General features: G+C 57.1%; 5 protein-coding genes across 5 annotated transcripts; 2 read left to right on the top strand and 3 right to left on the bottom strand.

The window, feature by feature from the left end:
* Positions 1–211: 211 nt before the first annotated feature.
* On the top strand, positions 212–1,482 carry WHR41_00577 (uncharacterized protein). The gene is made up of 3 exons (XM_069369183.1): positions 212–440; positions 498–533; positions 922–1,482. The coding sequence occupies exons 1-3, from the start codon at positions 275–277 to the stop codon at positions 1,116–1,118; spliced, it is 399 nt and encodes a 132-aa protein (XP_069233764.1). The 5' UTR covers positions 212–274; the 3' UTR covers positions 1,119–1,482.
* Positions 1,483–1,903: 421 nt separating this feature from the next.
* Positions 1,904–5,167, bottom strand: WHR41_00576 (uncharacterized protein; the record flags this gene model as incomplete). Its single annotated transcript, XM_069369182.1, has 1 exon — positions 1,904–5,167. The coding sequence occupies one exon, from the start codon at positions 5,165–5,167 to the stop codon at positions 1,904–1,906; it is 3,264 nt and encodes a 1,087-aa protein (XP_069233763.1).
* A 1,688-nt stretch (positions 5,168–6,855) lies between these two features.
* On the bottom strand, positions 6,856–8,531 carry WHR41_00575 (uncharacterized protein). Its single transcript, XM_069369181.1, has 2 exons — positions 8,159–8,531; positions 6,856–8,105 (listed from the first exon to the last, which is right to left on the bottom strand). Exons 1-2 carry the CDS (start codon positions 8,289–8,291, stop codon positions 6,910–6,912), a joined length of 1,329 nt encoding a protein of 442 aa, XP_069233765.1. The 5' UTR covers positions 8,292–8,531; the 3' UTR covers positions 6,856–6,909.
* A 150-nt stretch (positions 8,532–8,681) lies between these two features.
* Positions 8,682–9,968, top strand: WHR41_00574 (uncharacterized protein; the record flags this gene model as incomplete). The annotated part of the gene is made up of 1 exon (XM_069369180.1): positions 8,682–9,968. The coding sequence occupies one exon, from the start codon at positions 8,682–8,684 to the stop codon at positions 9,966–9,968; it is 1,287 nt and encodes a 428-aa protein (XP_069233617.1).
* A 163-nt stretch (positions 9,969–10,131) lies between these two features.
* On the bottom strand, positions 10,132–11,343 carry WHR41_00573 (uncharacterized protein; the record flags this gene model as incomplete). The annotated part of the gene is made up of 1 exon (XM_069369179.1): positions 10,132–11,343. The coding sequence occupies one exon, from the start codon at positions 11,341–11,343 to the stop codon at positions 10,132–10,134; it is 1,212 nt and encodes a 403-aa protein (XP_069233767.1).
* Between the last annotated feature and the right edge of the window lie 201 nt (positions 11,344–11,544).

The following is an 11,544-nucleotide window of genomic DNA, read 5'->3' as shown; positions in this document are numbered from 1 at the left end:
ACTCGACGGCAACGAAAGAAAGAAACGGGTATGCAGGGATGTGGATGGATAGCTAGACGGCAGACATCGCCAGAGGTACAGAGACGCCCAGAACGGTCTCCGCTACCGTAGAGCTGGATGGAGCATGGCCATTTCTGTGCCGGGCCGCCCCCACATTACTTTATTTGCTAGCGCGGCGTGGGCTTCGCCTCGCCGCGATTTCTCTTCAAATGTCGCAGAAGCCGTCGCAGTAGCCGATCTCTTTCCACCTCCACACACCTACACCTCAGACACAATGGCGAAGGGACTCAGAGCCAGTCGCAACAAGAAGAACAACCAGGCCCTCTCCAAGAGGGTCTTTGCGCCCGTTGAGGCGGCGCGCAACGAGCGGCTTTCCGCGAAGCTGCTCGAGCTGGCGCGCCAGCCCAAGGCGCCCAAGGAAGAGATGGAGATTGAGCAGGGTGAGCAGTCTTGTCATGATAGAATCAAGGAAAATATCTCTGACATTTCTTTCACAGACTCTTCCGACAAGAAGTCGGGAGCTGCAGCAGAAGGTACGCCTTCTCTTTCAATCTCGATTCCCAAAACTGTCGCTTCCACCGTCAACAACCACCAACTGCCCACCCCACCCTCCACCCCTCCCGACGACGGCACAACGTCTGTGTCGCCAATCTTAGACGAGGCTAGTCAGCAGCTTGTCGCTCGGGAGCAGCTCTTCTATCACCTCCTCGGAGCCTCCAGCGACATTGTAGGCTTCGACGAAGACGGTGATCTACGCCTCGCTTTCGACATGAGCACTACACCTCAAAACACCTGAACCTACACTACAAGCATGCATATATACCCACACACACACACACACGGCCAGGGAAGGCAGGCAAGGAATGGAGCAGAGGGGAACGCATCAGCTGACTCAAGCCCTCGCCGGCGCTCGATCAGCAGATCCCGAAGCCATGCAGGAAGACGACGCCGACGGCGCGCCCTTGACCAAGACCACGACCCGCGACCGCAGCATCACGAAGCAGAAGGCCGACCGTGTCGCCAAGAAGAACCGGATCGAGAAGCGCAAGGCCAAGCCCAAGCCGCAGAACTCCATGACCTTCTCGGGCGGCAAGAAGACGAGGAAGGGTGGCAGGTAAAGGAAGGAGATTGCAGCGTCCTCGACAATAGGATTGCGCCCGCAAGCATCACGCAACATCGACCACCAAGATACCCACCGACCGCACGGAGAAGACGATCGTCTGGCAACCAAGCACCCAAGGTTACTACACCTCAGCCGCCGCTCACTTCGTCGGGCTATACCACACATGCCAGTACCGAAGACGAATACAAACCATGACAGCCGCCTTCTCAATCTCAACCCAGACCTTGCCTGTGTCTGGGAGTAGATCTATTCTCGACGGCAAAAGGACGACTCGACTGAAAGTATAATAGAGAGTAGCAAGAGTTGTTGATAGACATTAGCACCTGTATATATTTTTTTCTGTCCGTGATCGACAATAATGACCGGCATTCAGATTTCCTTTCCCCTTTCCCATCCCAACCCATTGACCGCCCACCGTGCCTCATTTCCCTGACTGATGATGAAGTCATTGGTATCTGTCCATCCCATCCCATCCCATCCCACCCGCTTGCCATCCGGCCCAGCAATCCCAATCCCAGTTCCCTCTGTAACCAAGGAGAAGCATTTCCGTGTACGCGTATACTCGGCCGTGGCTGGACGGCGGCTCGCAGAGAGACCCTCCTATCTCTCCAAAATCAATAACACCAGTGAGTAACAATAATAAAAGAGACTGACGGCAAGGGAAGATGTAGTCGCGAAGGGGGATATAAGGAAAGATCAAGAAAAGAAGAAGAAAATAAAAGGAAGAAACCAAAACGCGCAGCAGAGGCGAAAGGCAAGCAGCGCCAATCATCAGCCCGCTCAGTCCTTATTCGCCTTCGCCTGCATCCTCCTCAGCGCGTCCCTGTGCGCCCCGTCCAGGTGCCCGCGCCGCATCGCGTCGTCGATCGCGCTCTGCCGCCTCTCCGTCTCCTCCTTGCGGCGCGCCAGCCGCATCTCGCTCTGCTTCCGGTCGTCGAGCATGCTCTGGCGCGCGTGGCTCTCAACGGCGCGCGGCGGCTGCTTGGCCTGCGCGTCGGCCTGCAGCGTTTGGCGCCATTGGTTGAGGCGCGCGGACTGCTGGGCGGTGTTGGTGGAGGGCTGGCGCGCGGGCTGGTGCGAGTCGTAGGTGAGCGTGGACATGATGCTTGCGCGGGGCTTGTGTGTGGGTGTGGTCGTGGCGGATTGGGAGTGCATGAGCGAGCGGCGCTGGGAGAGCGTCATGTTCTCGTCGTCGGCGCCGGAGGCGGGGAGAGGAGGGCTGTGCTGGGTGGGAGTTGTGAAGCCGTGGGTTGGTTGCTCGGGGCTGTGGGCTTGGTCTTCGGGGATTGCGCCGCTCATGAGGCCGAGGGTTGGGGTCGATCGGAAGCCGTTGAAGGAGATGGTCGTGGGTCGGCGCTGGAGCATCTTGTTGCGCTCGTCTAGGAGGTTGCTGGCACTCGCGTTTCCGCTGGGTTCGGCGTAGACGTTTGTCAGGGGCTGGAAGTCGTTCTGCTGGAAGGTCTCAGTTGAGTCTTCGACTGGCGACTCAACGAGGGTTTGGGTGGTGAGCGGCATAGAGCTCTTTCGCATGGATCCCATCTTTGGTCGAGCAGGCGTGCTTGAGGCACTATCCTGGCGATTGAGTGAAACTTGCGAAGAGCTGTGGTTAAAGGCATAAGGTGGCGTTGCACTTTGCGTGGAAGATGCGCGGTTCAGGTTGTTGGCCGGTTCGCTGTGTCTGCTAGAACGCTGCGACTTCCTTGATGCCTTTGACGACTTGCGAGGAGGTTCCTGCTGCTCAACCGGAGGAGCGTTCGTCTGCTGCAGTGCCTCGGCGTCCACAGGCTTAGCCACCTCCTCGGGAAACTGCGTGTCCACCTGCACACCTGGTGAAGACGGTCTAGCCAGCTCAGCATCATCAGCCTCAGGATGGTCGGCGTCGGCAATGTGCTTGGCCCATTCATTCGTGCGGTAGGTTAAGGCGATCTTAGAAAGCTTGGGAGGCAGCTGGTGTACCATACTCTCCGAGACGCTACCGGGATGACCATCTGAGCTGGCTTCAGGACCTGCGGCTTTAGTCGCGTCTGAGAGTCTCCGAATGCTTTTACCAGAAGTCGATTGTTGCTCTGTCGGCGCACTCGCGATAGGGACAGCATTTGCATCGATAGTGACAGGTTCTCTAGGCAGGGCCTCGTCGTCGTCCTCATCCAAGGCGTCTTCAAGGTCAGGCTCCGATGCCGCGCTCGGTTGTCGCGAATGGCCGTGTTCGCTGCGTGCTGTAGTGGTGGCGTTGACATTGTCAGGACCCTGGCTGATCATAGATTGCCGCTTTGACATCGCGCCTGGCAAATCGTCACCCAACATGGCAATATCGTCAGCAGTTGCGGCAATTGAAGATGCCTGATCATCTTGGCGGTGGTTGGCTCTGGCGGCGTATTCTTCGTTGAGTTTCATGAGAGAATGCATCCTCAAAGGGATCGGGACAACTTCAGACTCGGGCCTAGCTTGTTCAGTTTTGGCGGCTTCAGATTGCTGGTCCTGGTCACGCTGTTGCTCATCATCTTCTGTGGGGACGCGGAAAGGCAGAGGCACCACTTCCGGCGCGCCTGGTGCATAAGCCTTGTTCGAGTCCTCGAGCTTATCAGCATCTTCGAGGGTTTCTGCGTTGTCGTCATTGCTGTATCGGGAAGAATCATGAGAAGTACGGCCAGATTTGCTGTCCTCAACCGTAGCCCCGTCCACCGTTTCACCATTAGCCTCCGCATCCTGAGGTACTGCCTTATCTTCGCTGCCGCTAAGAGGTGGCGATTGCACTTCCGCAATATCGCTGAGCTCGATAGGATCAACCTCACGTTCCCTGACACTGTACTGCTCCTTGCCGAAAGTCTCCACGGAAGACCCAACGCCGGAATCAGTGTGCGTCCGAGAGCCGCGCTTCTCGCCATATACAGCCTCCCACTGGGCACGCTCCCTCTCGGTGTTCGCTTCGATGTCTCTACCAACAGCGGCCTCAGCCTCGGCACGTTCCTGCTCGGCTTGCTGGCGCGCTTCTTCGTGCTTCGCGCGGCGGGCTTTGACCACCGTCCAGAGTTTGAATTGAGAGACGAGGCCGAAGAGGAAGACGACAATGATGCAGGCAATTTCGACGCGAATTCCGCGAGTGATCGGATAGGTGGTCGTGTCGAGCGGAAATTGCTTGTCATTGAGATCCCAGAGGTACAGCCAGAATTCCTTCAGGCCTGCACGCGAGAAGCAGTCGACTCCCAGCATGATGATCGTCGATCCGGCGAATGATGTGCAGCAGATGATACCGTACATACGTGTGTAATGGCTGAAGGAGAGGGCGAAGCCAACGACGGTGATAACGCCGATGAGGACACCACGCCCAGGAGTTGAGTGAATGATGCCACCAGGAGCCAGGACGAGGAGCCACATCGCAAAGCAGAAGCTTCCCAGCATACATCCCAGGCCGTCGGTGACTTCCTGAAAAACGAGAGAGACGGAGCCGAATATGAGGCCGGTGACAACAGCGGCGACCACGTAAGCTCCCTGGATCGCGTCGCTGTGCTCGGGGTCCATCACGTATATGATCAAGACGGTGACAGCCAGACTTGCCAGGTATGCCGTGCTCAGAAAAACGTGGAGCCATTGCTTTTTGATTCCGATGAGACAGAGAGCAACTCCAGTTCCCAGCATGATTGCGCCAGCAATACCGAGAGCGGGAGTGATCCTAGGTTCGATGGGGAGCGCATTCGGGTCTGGGGTTGGAATGGCTTCAGCTTCCTCTTGCCTGATGAACAAGCCGGCTTCGATCGGCGTGGGATCCATCTCATCGATGTACAGCGTGCTCTCTGAGCTCGACAAACTCTCCGTCTCGTGCTCGTCGGATGGGTGAGTGGCGAATTGATGTTCGACGTCGTCTTCCTGGACTGAAAAGGGTTTGGTGTCCGCATTCGCCATCGTAGGCACGACTGGCGATGCCGTGTCGTCAACATCCTTCACGTCGCTCTCTACGCGTCGCTGACGGTATCCATCCTTGCCCAGAACACCCTCCGCCACACACAGCGCAACGACAACACTCGAGATATATTGTCGGAACTGCATGTTGGCTGGCCCTCGTGTGTCAATGCACACTGGTTCCGTGCGTCGTTATCCTGCGATTCTCGAGGGTCGCCTCAAGAAATGTCGTCCATGAACAGTCGAAAGGCGGACGAATCGATCGACTAGCAAAGAAACATCAACGAAGTAAACAGCGCAGGTAGTGGCTCGAATGACGCAGTCGCGAACGAAGAAGAGAAACAGAAAACGGCCGCACGCCGGTAGGGTGCGTGCCAGTGGTACAAGAAGGACGCCCAACGTCCGCGCGCGGGCTCGCCTGAGATCTCTTGGTCCAATGCCCGCGTCACGTTGCGCCGGCTGGCCGACAAACCTTGCGTCTTACAACGGTCGCTACTGCGGAGTGGTCACCGTGCTGTACGAAGAAGCCTTCCCACCACACCGGACGCGCGAGATTGCGAGACCCGGCCGTCGATCCACCGCTGCTCGAGCCGGCGCAAGTGCTGCGCTGGATATGGCTACCGGGGGCATGCACGAGCGCCGTGGCTCTGCCCGGACTGGCGCTAGCTCGACGCCGGGCAGTGATTGTCTGGGGAGAGAGATCTGGCGTTGGACGTATGCGTGGACAATTCCTTGTTTGCGGACTAGAGCCGAACCCTATGGCAGCGTCCGGCAGCAGATTGGAGCCCAGGGTCGAGCGAGACCTGCCGCGCCGGCCACCCATGCGCCTCTGCAACATGCATATTGGAGGCTGGGAGGCTGCATGGTGCAGGCGCGGCCTCCCACCGGCATCCAAGGCGCCGGAGGAGGTCGTCGAGGCGGCGTCCTAGTGCCGAGCCTACGTCGCGATGCGCTATTGCCTGATCGCTTTGAGCAGGGCTAGGTGAGCCGCGGCGGCGCGGTCAGGAGCGATTTGCAGCAGGGCAGTGTCTAATCACAGAGCGGTCGCGAGCAATGGCAGGGTACTAGTGCGGTCAAGCGAGATGAGAGGTCCAAGCGGCCTCCAAACTCTCGAGAGTCAAGCCTCCGCGAGCCCGCCGGCGCGTCCAGGGCTGCCCGTTGATGCCATGCGACGCCGAGCTGCGGTGAACTCGTCGCATTGCGCCCCGGGCGCGCGCGCGCATCGCAGTGGCGCGCCTATGTAAGCAGCGCTATATCGTTGTTGGCAAGAGAGGCGATCGCGGTGGTGCCAGGCTGACTTGGTGGGTAGTATCACGTACCTTACCGTAGATGCAGGCACAAGCGATGTGCTCGCAGCGGGGGGCCCAGGGTGCCGTAGCGCGGGATGGATGCCGGCAAGCGGCAAAGCGGCCAGCGGCAGCGCTGCACATCGCCATCAGGCCCGCACGGCACGTCAACGTCGACCTCAGCTCAAGATTGCCGTTCGGTGAAGAACCGCACAACCGCACAACAGTCAATCTGCTACCGACGCATAACGGCGATGAACTCCGAAGAAAGACTCACTTCTTGTCTGAGGACTCGCACGCGGCCGCTGTGTTTCTGCTGGGTGAAGTATTGAGATGACCAGCACTCGTCTCTGCCTCGGCGAGCCGGACCGTGCACTGTGTACTTCTCCTGATGGCGCGAGAAGGCAGCGCTCGGACGCCATCACAACAGCGTGACTCGCCAACAAATGAGACAAAGTGGACGGTGAATACGCGATTTTGCAGCATGACAACACCCACTTCGCGCATCGCACGCACTCGCTGCTGTCATAGCGTGCATTATGCCTGTGATTCCAAGAAAAGGGTTGCATACGCGCCCTCTATAGATTGTAGTCGCTTATATGTCTAGCTCTCGCCGAAAGGGTAGTTGAACTTGAGCAGAGAATTCAGCCCGCCGACCCAGTGATCTTCGCCGTCCGCTGCGCCTCCACTGCGCACGATCGACGGCACCCCGCCGACCCATTCCCTTGCACCTGGTGCACCGGCAGTTCGAACCTCCTCGCCAACGACTCTGACCTCCATACCTGCTTTGAGACCTTCTTTGCGCCGTACGCCGTCGACGGAGACCTCAATCTCCTTGCCTCTGTTAATTTCATCGATGCGAAGTGTGACAGGCGTATTGGCGGGAAGCACAAGAGGTCTGAAAGAGAGTGATCGAGGGCAGATGGGAGTGAGAAGTAAGCTGGACACTAAAGGATGCACGATAGAACCTCCGCTCGAGAGCGAATATGCCGTGCTTCCAGTTGGTGTGCTTGCGAGAAATCCATCTGCGATGGCCGTAGTCAAGGTCTTCTGATGAGGAGGCGAGCCGATCAAAATCGTGATGTGAGCCAGGTGCGGCAGGGCGCCTCTATGGAGAAGCACCTCGTTCAGAGCATATATGTCCTCGCACCTGTGGTCGTAGTGTGCAAATGGTGGCTCGTGGGGCAAGCGTTCACCGGTTGGCGAGAATATGCCGATACGCAGGCGATTTCGTAGCAATACTCTCGAGTTGCGTGAAGAGCCCATTGATTTTCCACGAGCAGATGACCAGCCGGGGTGGGTGTCAGAAGCATTGGAGTCCTTTCCGTCTCTGTATCTGGGCTCGTCTGTACTTTTTGGCGGCACTGGGGAGGGAGCACCAGACACGTAGACCTCCCTGAATGCCCGCTTGTACTCTGCAAACTTCCATTCTCCCAAGAACCCTAAGGTACCCATGCTGAACGAGAGAATGGGCGGTACGCTTTTCGCAGTCGCGAAGAGCGACGCGGCGTGCAGTATTGTGCCATCTCCACCAAGTGTAGTCGTCAAGTCCACCTTGTTGCAGAATTCTGTGTTACCGCCTTTGCCCGGCACGTAGATTGGAAATGGTAGATCGCGTTCGATGTCCTGAGCCACGGAGTGTTCGAAAATCAAAGATACCTCCGGGTAGTTCTGTTGGACGTGCTTGGCATATTCGATCAGAGCATCGCGTACGGGCTCGTCGTTGTCTTTGCTAACAAAAAGCACATTCCTCGGAGGAGACGGCCATCGCAGGGAGAGGAGATCGTGGCTACTCGTTTCTGGAGAAAGTCAACAATCTTTCGAGTGCAGAACATGGAGCTGACAAAGGTACCATGTAATCCAGCGCCTATTCTGTCGGGTAGCTCTGTAAGGCTGCGCAGCTCAAGCCGCGGCGCGGTGGTGGTGAAGCATCGTTTCACGACAGCAGGCCGTATGCTTCGCAAGCATCGCCATGCCTGAATCATCCTCCCATCCTCAGGCCCTCGAACCTAGAGTCACGCGCAGAAGTGGGCGCCGTCGCTGTGTGGACGGAGTGTGGAGATAAAGTTGATGTGGTGCTGATCACACGCCAGATCTCATGCGCGCGGATCTCGAAGGCTTTGCTCGAGCTGGCTCACGTCATGCAGCCAACGGCCAGTCAGTCAGGCAATCAGCACCGCAGCGCCTGCAGCGTCTTTTCCGACAGCGACTGAAGCTTTCCTTTCGGAGAATATACATCACTAGACAATCTACACACGTGTCAACAATGCTGTGATCCTAGCGCCAGGACTATAAATTCTCCAGACCTTCGAAAACACCGCTGCCGCTTGTAGCACCCTGCTTCCGGGCGATCCGGACATTCGCATCCAAGCACCATGTCACAAACAGGCTCGGAAGGCCCACGCCTTCGCAAGCAAACCGATACAGGCTCAAAGGCAGATCTCCCCAATGGTGCACCCAAATCGACCAAAGATGACCATCCTCTCGGACCACCGCAATTCGGTGCTCTCATGCAACTCCTTCGTATCGTTGGATTCGCCATCTATTTCCTGGGCTCATGTCTATTCATACATTTCGCACAGATTCTAGGTACGCCCTTGTACTTCCTCTCGAAGGACGATTTCTACGCGTACATGGCCCTCACGAAACAATATTTCGGCCTCCTCGTCACGACGATGACCCAGTGGTGGAGTCCCACGCTCGTTCGAATCAGCGGAGATAAGAGCGTTGCAGGTCAACTTCACCAGGAAGCCGACGGCTCTCTTCGCGTCCACTTTCCAGACCGCTTGGTCCTGATAGCTAATCATCAAATCTACACCGACTGGCTGTACCTGTGGTGGATCGCCTACACCAACTCCACCCCTACCCACGGCCACATTTACATCATCCTCAAGGAAAGCCTGAAATGGGTCCCCATCATCGGCCCAGCCATGCAACTCTACGGCTTCGTCTTCATGGCCCGCAGGTGGGCAAAAGACCAGGAACGCCTGCGCTACCGCCTCCAGAAGCTCAACTCGCGGCACGCGGGCCCGCTGTCCGGCGAGCAGCGCGAGGCGCAACTGGACCCGATGTGGCTGCTCATCTTCCCCGAAGGCACGAACCTCAGCGCTAACACGCGCAAGGCCTCTGCCAAATTCGCCGCCAAGTCGGAGTCCGCAGACCTGAAGCACCAGATCCTGCCGCGCTCGACCGGCCTGCAGTTCTGCCTGCAGGAGACAAGGGATACCGTTGACTACGTGTACGACTGCACTATCGCCTACGAGGGGATCCCTCGCGGCGAGTATGGGCAGGACATCTTCTCTCTCCGCTCGGTGTACTTCCAAGGCCGGCCGCCGAAGTCTGTCAATATGCACTGGCGTCGCTTCGCTGTCAAGGACATCCCCATCGACGACAAGGACGCTATGTACGAGTGGATGGTGGCGAGGTGGCGGGAGAAAGACGAGCTGCTGGATAAGTTCCTGGAGACCGGGAAATTCCCTGCTTCTGTGGAAGCTGTGCACATTGAGAATGGGCCCGACGATGCTTTCAAGACGCCTTACATCAATACTGAAGTCAAGCCGAGGAGCCCCCTGGAGTTTCTGCAAATGTTTGCGCCGGTTAGCGCCGCGGTGTTGGTGGCCAGGATTGCGGTGCAGCTCGTTGACCGATTGCTTGGGAGGTGAGGATTGGTGCGTATAGATTGGAGTATTGGGCAGGTTGGGTCACAAATGAGAAGAATTGGACTGGTGATACCCTTTCGATACTTTCTACACATCACTATTGAGACGCAGCACACGCGAGAAATGAGAATACGCTGAAAATGACAGTTGCATTGAACCCTACTTTTTACACTTCTCTCGGCCATTTGGCGACTTCCTCGCTCTCTACGCTGAAGCCCTCCAAAGCCTTCCTGAAAACCTCAACCATCTGAAGCATACCATTTAGCCCCATCGTCGGCCGCATCGCAGGGTTCGGCGCCAGGCACCGCTTGATCGAGTCTTCGATCTCGGGAGTAACGTACGAAGGAACCTCGCTTGAGTCCAGCTCTACTCCGACCATTTGCCACCGCTTTCCCACCATCACCCTCCGTACAGGCTTGGTGTGCGGATCCCCGCCGATCTGGTGCAGCATGGCCTTGCAGACAACGTGCATAGTCTGCCCGAGGCTGAAGACGTCGGTCGCAAACGTCATGTGGCCCGGAGTTGACATCGTTCTCTCGTACGCTTTGGGATCGACCTTCTTGAGCGCGCGGATTGCGGCGAGTTCAGGCGCCTGATAGGCGGTCGTGCCTGTGACTCCTTCAGCGCGACTGGCCGGTTGCGTGAAGCCGAAGTCACCGAGGACGATATCGGGCATGCTCGGCTGTTGGGGATTTTCGGACCATTTCAAAAAGACGTTTTCGGGCTTGACATCACCGTGAACACAGGGAGTGTACTTGGTCTCCTGACAGTACCTCTTATACTCGGCATCCCATCGTAGGCCGTAGTGCAGGTACGCGAGGGCGCGGATGAGCGAGATGAAGACGTGGAGGGCAAAGTTCTCTGGGACGAGGTCACCGGCACCAGGCCGCCTGACCGCGAAATCTGAGAGATCTCCACCATTGCAGTATTCGGTGTACAGGTTAGCATGCCGAAGGCCAAGCAGATCACAGCCGAAAACCTTGAGGATGTTTGGGTGTGGCTTGATTGTCTTGGACAGCACATTGTACTCGTTCGGATATGGCCAAGACTTCGGCACAAAGTTCTGCCGGGAGCTGTGGCGCGGCTGGGGCCTATAGGTTGGGTAGTTGATCATTCTCTTGACCACAAAAACGCGGCCGCTTGAAAATGACTCGGTCAGCGACGACACGGCTTCAGCACCGCATTGTAGACGCTTGATGTCTTGATAATCATCGTAGGCCTTCCAGAGTTTCAGTTCCTCACTAGGAGGGTTCACTTGACTGGAATCAGAAGAGCGGGAGCTCCGACGAGCCTGCTCATCTGACATGATCTCCTCCTCATCGCTGGTCTTCTTGGTGCCCCAGCGGAGAAATGCCTGCTTCAGAAGAGGGCCAACCATGCTTTCGTAACCACTGGTTTTTGCTTGCCGTACTCGAAGGACAGGAAAATCTTGATGGCACACCATTGGTAGGGCTTTAAATGCTGGTGATGATTCCTGTGTTCTTACAGTATTGTGTGAATGTCTAGGACGTTTCTTTGTCAAGCGCGCGACATTGTTTGATCGCCGAACAAAGAGCAGCAGGTGAATACATTGTTCTAG

This window comes from Cladosporium halotolerans (assembly GCF_011745625.1).
Source record: "Cladosporium halotolerans strain TM138-S3 chromosome Unknown Sca2, whole genome shotgun sequence".
Taxonomy (NCBI): Eukaryota; Fungi; Ascomycota; class Dothideomycetes; order Cladosporiales; family Cladosporiaceae; genus Cladosporium; species Cladosporium halotolerans.
Note: the sequence above shows the minus strand (reverse complement) of the source record. Positions and strands in the feature narration are given on the sequence as shown.

What these genes read in the sequence shown, in the direction of transcription:
- WHR41_00577 (XM_069369183.1), top strand. Translation starts at nt 275, where the DNA reads ATGGCGAAGGGACTCAGAGCCAGTCGCAACAAGAAGAACAACCAGGCC. An exon ending in AGAGATGGAGATTGAGCAGG is followed by an intron (nt 441 to 497) that starts GTGAGCAGTCTT and finishes TTTCTTTCACAG; the next exon opens with ACTCTTCCGACAAGAAGTCG. An exon ending in GTCGGGAGCTGCAGCAGAAG is followed by an intron (nt 534 to 921) that starts GTACGCCTTCTC and finishes CTCGATCAGCAG; the next exon opens with ATCCCGAAGCCATGCAGGAA.
- WHR41_00575 (XM_069369181.1), bottom strand. Translation starts at nt 8,291, where the DNA reads ATGATTCAGGCATGGCGATGCTTGCGAAGCATACGGCCTGCTGTCGTG. An exon ending in AATAGGCGCTGGATTACATG is followed by an intron (nt 8,106 to 8,158) that starts GTACCTTTGTCA and finishes GACTTTCTCCAG; the next exon opens with AAACGAGTAGCCACGATCTC.